We start from the raw sequence: 7,054 nt of genomic DNA on the forward strand, positions 1-7,054 counted from the left end.
TATTCCTATAAATTAAGAAGGATATAAAGATTTTCTTAAAGTTACTCTAGATAGCCGTCACTAAACCAAACTTTGTTAAAATCTAACTCTTGCTATCGCATTTAAACAACAGTTTGGAACAGCATCACTTCCTTTTTTTACTTGCATATTGTTTTGAAACAACAGCTCAAAAAAAAACATCACATCCATTTTGCATGCATAACGTGTTGAAAAGAGAACGAAATTTCAAGCAAAGACCATGTTAATTACTGTCAAGAAGAAAAAAAATGCTGAGATTAATCATCATCATCATAATCATCACCATATCGCTAGAAACTGTTTAGTTTTCCAATGCTTCAGTGATTGGCTGGGTCTGATGACTTACGAAGATAGTCTCAGTTGCTCGAAGGCCGGAGGAGAATTTATGGGATCAAAACATGGTCGGACCCTGGAACTAAAAACTCAAGAAAACGAAAACCAAAATACACAACGGGGCTCATCAACTGGTGGAGCAAAGCACATGCCATATATGCTGTATAGCTGACATACTGCTCTACTCCCCTTGCAAAACTACGGCCTTTATCCTGCGACTCTCGCTGGCTTAGAGCCATTTGAAGAGAATGCCACCATGGGCGGCGAAGAAGGGGGCAAAGACAAGGGATTCAACCGCCATAAGCTTGATGAGGATGTTGAGGGAGGGGCCAGACGTGTCCTTGAGAGGATCTCCAATGGTGTCACCAATGACAGCTGCCTTGTGAGGGTCAGAACCTTTTGGGCCAAGGGTCCTGGCATGCTCTGAAGCTCCAGCCTGTGCAAACCAAAGATCAAAGTGTTATAAACAAAAGGCATTTTTTTTCTTCAAAAATAGCTTTTTAGAGAAGTTGTTATGCAAGTTCAGGCAGGGGGAAAAAAAGGCCCAGTGAAGTCTGCGTGTAACTTTACCTCAATGTACTTCTTGGCATTGTCCCAGGCACCACCAGTGTTGGATGCAGAAATGGCAATCTGAAAATGGTGAAATGGACTAAGGAAAAACTCAGATGCAACTATCATACTGAAATTTGAGAGGAACTCCCACCAACCTGAACACCAGAGACAAGGGCACCAGCAAGGACTCCAGAGAGGGTCTCAACCCCAAACAAAATCCCAACGATCAGTGGTGTGAGCATAACAAGAGCACCTGGGGGGATCATCTCCTTGATGGATGCATCCGTTGAGATCTTGACACAAGTTGCATAGTCAGGCTTTGTGGTGCCCTCCATGAGCCCAGGGATGGTGTTGAACTGCCGGCGGACTTCCTCCACCATTTTGAGTGCAGCACTGCCTACACTCTTCATGGTCATTGCCGAGAACCAGTATGGGAGCATAGCACCGACAATAAGCCCAATGAATACTTTAGGAGTCAGAACATCAACAGTGGAGATAGCAGCCCGGCTTACAAAGGCACCGAAGAGTGCAAGGGACACCAAGGCTGCGGAGCCAATGGCAAAGCCCTGCAAATACAAAACCATGAGAGAACTTTTCTAGCAAAACCAATTGCATTGAAGGTGGTATAAAATGATCTGAATAGAAACTATTAAAGTTTCTAGGGGTGTCCAAGCTTTTAAATGAAAGCACATGCAAGATTTCAACTATGTATGGACCCTAACTGGCATTTGCCAATGGAAAAAACAGGAAAAATGAAACATCTTTAGTTCGCTGTGCAATCACATGAAACTCTGATAAGACAAGCACATGTCTACCTTTCCAATTGCAGCAGTGGTGTTTCCTGCAGAATCTAGAGCATCGGTTCTCTCACGAATCCTATGGCTCATCCCAGCCATTTCAGCTATTCCTCCAGCATTATCACTGATAGGGCCATAGGCATCAATGGCAAGGCCTGTGGCAATGGTACTCAGCATTCCAAGAGCAGCCACAGCAACACCATACATGGCAGCAAGGCTGAAGCTGAGGAAGATACTAAACGCAATAGCAAAAATTGGGATAATGACTGATTTGTAACCCAAAGCAAGCCCAAAAATGACATTAGTGGCAGCTCCAGTTCTGCAGGAATCAGCAACATCTTGTACAGGGCTGGAACACAAAACAATAAATATGTCATACATTGGAAGCAAACAAGAAATGCTGCCATCATACTGACTGGCAAGAAAAGTTTCTAGATACCTGTAGGCATTGCTTGTGTAGTACTCGGTAACAAATCCAATGACTAGGCCAGCCCAGAGACCAACCGCCACACACAAGAATAATTGCCTGATAAATTTAAACTAGAATGAGATTGAATATAAATTACTTAGTAGCAAAACCAACAATTAGCCAGCACAAAAGATCAACTGCAACACATAAGAACAGTTGCCTGGTAAATTTAACGCAAAGAAAGATTGTAATATGAACTTTATACTAAACACTTCAATGGACAATCAATTTTTTTGCATACCAGCTTTGCACTGTCTTCTGTTCTCCAAAGTTAAAAATGGTGAAGGTGTATGGAAGACCAAGCCAACTGATGAGCGCAATGCCAATGGTCATCACAACAGTAGATATTATAAGTTGTTTCTTGAGAGCAGGCTCTATTTCACTCACAGCCTTTATCTCGAAGAAATCAGTTGCAAACAGCGTTGTTACGAGACATGCTATAATACCAACAGAGCTGACAAGAAGGGGGTACACCATCGGAGTAAATTCATGGTTGATTCCAAAAGACGAGATTGAGGCCACAACAAGAGCAGCACATGACGATTCAGCATATGAGCCGAAGAGATCTGATCCCATTCCAGCAATATCTCCAACATTATCACCAACATTGTCAGCAATGACCTGCAAGTACATCGAGAGATCATTCTTACACCAGGGTGCAGACACCAGTCCAAGCAGAATGCTAGCTATAAGCTATGAACGAAAGTAAGTATGAACACTATGCAATTGCAGTGTAGCAAGATAGGACTTAAGAACAGGAAGTTTTCACAATTCAAGTGAATGAATTCTTACAGCTGGGTTTCTTGGATCGTCCTCAGGAATGTTTCTTTCTACCTTACCCACAAGGTCAGCACCAACATCAGCAGCCTTGGTATAAATACCACCACCAACGCGGCCGAAAAGAGCCATAGAAGAACCACCAAGGCCATAACCAGTAATAGCCTCAAAAAGACCTTCCCAGTCATCACCGTAATAAATTCCAAACAAATTGATAGCAATGTAAAGAACCAAAAGACCACTGGCAGCAAGCAGAAAGCCCATAACTGCACCAGATCGGAAGGCAGTAATAAATGCCTTCCCAACACCCTTTCTGGCCTCTAAAGTTGTCCGGGCATTCGCATAAGTTGCAATCTTCATTCCAAGAAATCCAGAAACCAGTGAGGTGACGGCACCAAGCACAAAAGCTATAGTACTGAAGATGGCATTAGCAAGGGCAGGCTTGCAAGTTTTGCCCTTGCTATAGTGGCAAGGTTGACTCTTCGTGCTGAATCCCTCGACGGACCCAAGGAAGAGGAATATAAGGATTGCAAAGATGCCCATGAATAATCCAACATACTTGTACTCAGTGAAAAGGAAAGATGTAGCTCCTGTTCACAACAGAGTAAAGAAAAGGATGGCAAAGTGAGTTCAGTAGTTACAGACAGTGTATTAAGGCTTGCTAAATAAAAAATTGAAATGAGCAAAGCATGCCACAGAACAACATCAACTCTGAAGTAACAAAAAAATCGAGGTGGATGCTATTGAATCCCAAACAACTCTAAAATAAACCAAGTTTGAGGATTTGCCACCCCATTCTGGCGCTTGAGGATTGCCACTCATTCACCACGTCAGTGATACAATGGAGCGAAAAATCATGGAATGGCAAACCCTCTACTTCTATGTGCATGACTATATTCACTCGTGAAAGAATTGCTACACCCACTATAAAATAGACCCAAATGGGAACAGCTCTTTGATCCTATATGAGGAAGATACATTTTATACAATAAAGTTCTGTCACAAAGACGCGGTTATCATTTATCAAGATACAACAAAATTTTCCCTATTTTTAACACACAGAAATTTCATCACAGTCTCTTCACTTGCATGCATGGTTTTGATCAATCAAATCCATCTTAGGTAGACTTTAGACTGCGTGTAAGTTGCTCAATTTATGTACCTTTGTTACGCATCCTGAAAAAACAAGCCAAAATAAGATTCTAGTGATATCTACTACCAGTTTTTTTCCTCAAACACGCAGGAGGGCTGCGTATCAATATATTAAGAAGAAAGAAGGGTGTAGCACCTAGTCACTAATACAAAGGGTTTTATACCCCCTCACACATACACACACTGGATCGCCTGTTACCAAGAAAAACAACCCAAGGCCAGGGAGACCTAGCATTCTAACTGGAGGGCTGCAGGGCGAGAAGATGAGAAATTCCTCGAGCCCCAGCCAAATCCCACAAAAACAGATCCTCCCTAATGGAGGAGAGAAGCCCATTTAGATCAGGCTGCCATCCATAAAAAACGCAGCGATTCCTGTGATTCCAGAGAGACCAATTGCAAGCCACCAGGCAGTTTTTTGCTTTTAATGTTGTCACAGTCAGAGACAGCACAGGACATGAGTCAACATCAAACCAACTGGAACAGAGAACTACAGACAAATGGTAAATAGTGACAGACTGATGGCTCCCTTAAGAGCAAATTGTTCAGTGCTAATTTAAATGAAAACCACGAGGTCCAATGAAAACTTATCCATCAAGACTAATCTGGCAACTACAACATGACGCAGGCAACTGGTGCTGCAATGGGAAATTGGGAACCAACCAAATCTAATCCACAAAGCTTTAAAAATGCCCACATTAAGTCAGCTTACTTTAAACTTTTAAAGGAACTCTTAGCAAAATAGGCAGCAAGTCGTGAATGTCAAAATATTTCAGTAATTAGAGAGAAAAAAATCGCTCAGTAAGTTTCGCTGCAATAGCTACAGAAACTATATGGCCTGTCTCTGGCTCGTTGTGTAAACAGTAAAACCAAACACTCAATCACCTTCACAGAAAAGGTCACATTTGACTGACCTATACGATTGTTGCTCCCAGATATCATCAGCAATGAATACGGAATATCATCCTATCCTTAATTCAGAAAAAGAAAGAGTATATGTGGTAGCTATCTTTCTACTGAGAAACTCAATGCAAAAATGTTACTGGAACACAATACAAAAATGCAACAGTTCTTTCCACGGTTGCCTTAAGAGTAACATGCCGAGCCAATGTGCAATTGTTCATCTGCATCAGTACCCCCACACATGTGCACATGCAAGGATTTCAATGGATTATGAAATTACCAAACCAGCAGGATGTGGACCATGTGGTTCCTACAAGATGAAGTCTGGACCGACTACAGTCAATATCAGCTGCACTGAAGATTGAGTAGGGAGGACCACGTGCTTATCTGCAACCCCACTCCTGGACTTCTCAGACTGCTAGAACTTATCCCTTCATCCGTTACCCCACAGGCAGCTTCTGACCAATTCGACTACATTATTACGACCAGTTTTGACCATGCCCACACATTCCCAAAAGATACCTCCAAAAGGATATCTAGATGGACTAGCTGTGCCTCCAAGGATTAGGGCTTAATTAACTAAGCTTACTGTATCTGCTGCGTAAAGTAGCAACAGCAGATAGTTTAATGCCTTGTCTGCATCCAACTGGCATGGAACATTAATGCAATATTACAAGTTTACAACCATCCATACATGACCCCCTCCCCCCACCCCCACCCCCACCACCACAACCACACACACTACTACACCCACCCCCTAAAAGAATCTACAATTAACTTCAGCCAAAAAAAAAAGGACCGTGAAAAGAGTAACGCCTTTACTTGTCGTCTGCAAAACAAGCAGTCTCCTTCTCTATTAAAGCTAGCAATTGATTAAAAGTCTCCTGTCTAACTCTACGCAACTTGCGTACGCACGACGTTCTCACATCACCGAGCAAGACAAGTAGACAACACAAAGGCGCACTAAATGATTGTTTCCTCCAACAGTCTCGTCACATAGCAAGTAAACAAAAATCAAAGTTCGTTCCATCACAGAGGTGATTGGGAGATCATCGTTAAATAGAATAATCTATTTTAAATATATATATATATACATATATGTTATATATATAAGAATAAAAAGGATTTCCCACGATCCTTTTCCTCGAAAATCAAATCCAGAGCATCAACTCGTGCGGTCGTGCTTAAGCCAATAAGCAAAGCACGTAAGGTTTCGATCATTTCCAACAGCATCCAACTCAAACAAGGCTAATAATCGAAGCACCCAGCAAACCCCCCGCGTACCAACTTCAAACGAAGAGTAAAGGGAAAACGCGCGAGTATGTGCAATAAATCACAGAGCCAGATAGCGCTCGGTTTCTCACCTTCAGAGATGGCGTTCTGGATCTCGGCGCACTTGACGACGACGTTGTGGTCGTTGAGCCCCTCCTCCTCCTCGATGAGGTAGTCGCTGGGCCCGCTCTTGGCGGCTCCGCCGTCCGCACGGCGCTCGGGGGTGAGCCGCACCTTGGACACCAGCACCCACTGCACCACCGCGAACGCGATGCCCACGGCCGCCGCGACCGGGATGAGCACCTGCGTCGCCAGCTCCGGCAGGATCGCCGCCGCAGCCATCGCCGGAGGCTACTCCCAAGTCCCAACAGCGTTAGGGTTTCCTTTCTCGAAGCTTCGGCCCTCCCACGAACCGGCCGGAGAGAAACGGGGAGAGTGGTACGGTATGGGAAGGGAGGAGAGGCGAGCAGAGCCGCGGCCGGGCCTTATAAAGGATGTGAAGGAAGACGAGCATCAGCGAGGTGTGCAGAGGCGAGTGACTGCGTGTTGGTAGTTGGTAGGGGAGAAGGGTATTATCGGGTTTTCATTTCTCACGTATTTTGTCACAGTTTTTCAAAATTTTCTTTGTTTTTTAAGGAAAAGTTTCTCAGGTTCTCATTATTATTCTACGCAAGAAAGACACATGAATTTTTTCATATTTCTTCTTAACTATAATAAAGTAAAAGATAACATATAGTCTTTTAGTCAACCTCGTACAAAATTTTCTAGTCGTTAGATCAATGCA

General features: G+C 43.3%; 1 protein-coding gene across 1 annotated transcript; it reads right to left on the minus strand.

Annotated features, from left to right (window-relative positions):
* Nucleotides 242-6,727, minus strand: LOC8079416 (pyrophosphate-energized vacuolar membrane proton pump). Its single transcript, XM_002453374.2, has 8 exons — nucleotides 6,363-6,727; nucleotides 2,962-3,536; nucleotides 2,411-2,790; nucleotides 2,140-2,226; nucleotides 1,719-2,049; nucleotides 1,059-1,469; nucleotides 922-981; nucleotides 242-787 (listed from the first exon to the last, which is right to left on the minus strand). Exons 1-8 carry the CDS (start codon nucleotides 6,610-6,612, stop codon nucleotides 581-583), a joined length of 2,301 nt encoding a protein of 766 aa, XP_002453419.1. The 5' UTR covers nucleotides 6,613-6,727; the 3' UTR covers nucleotides 242-580.

Source organism: Sorghum bicolor, chromosome 4 (assembly GCF_000003195.3).
Source record: "Sorghum bicolor cultivar BTx623 chromosome 4, Sorghum_bicolor_NCBIv3, whole genome shotgun sequence".
NCBI lineage: Eukaryota > Viridiplantae > Streptophyta > Magnoliopsida > Poales > Poaceae > Sorghum > Sorghum bicolor.

Bases quoted from the DNA above. Each gene is read 5' to 3' on its own strand.
- LOC8079416 (XM_002453374.2), bottom strand. From the start codon at position 6,612: ATGGCTGCGGCGGCGATCCTGCCGGAGCTGGCGACGCAGGTGCTCATC. The intron at 3,537-6,362 runs GTGAGAAACCGA...TGTTGTGAACAG, and splicing joins CCAGAACGCCATCTCTGAAG to GAGCTACATCTTTCCTTTTC. The intron at 982-1,058 runs GTTGGTGGGAGT...CACCATTTTCAG, and splicing joins CCCTTGTCTCTGGTGTTCAG to ATTGCCATTTCTGCATCCAA.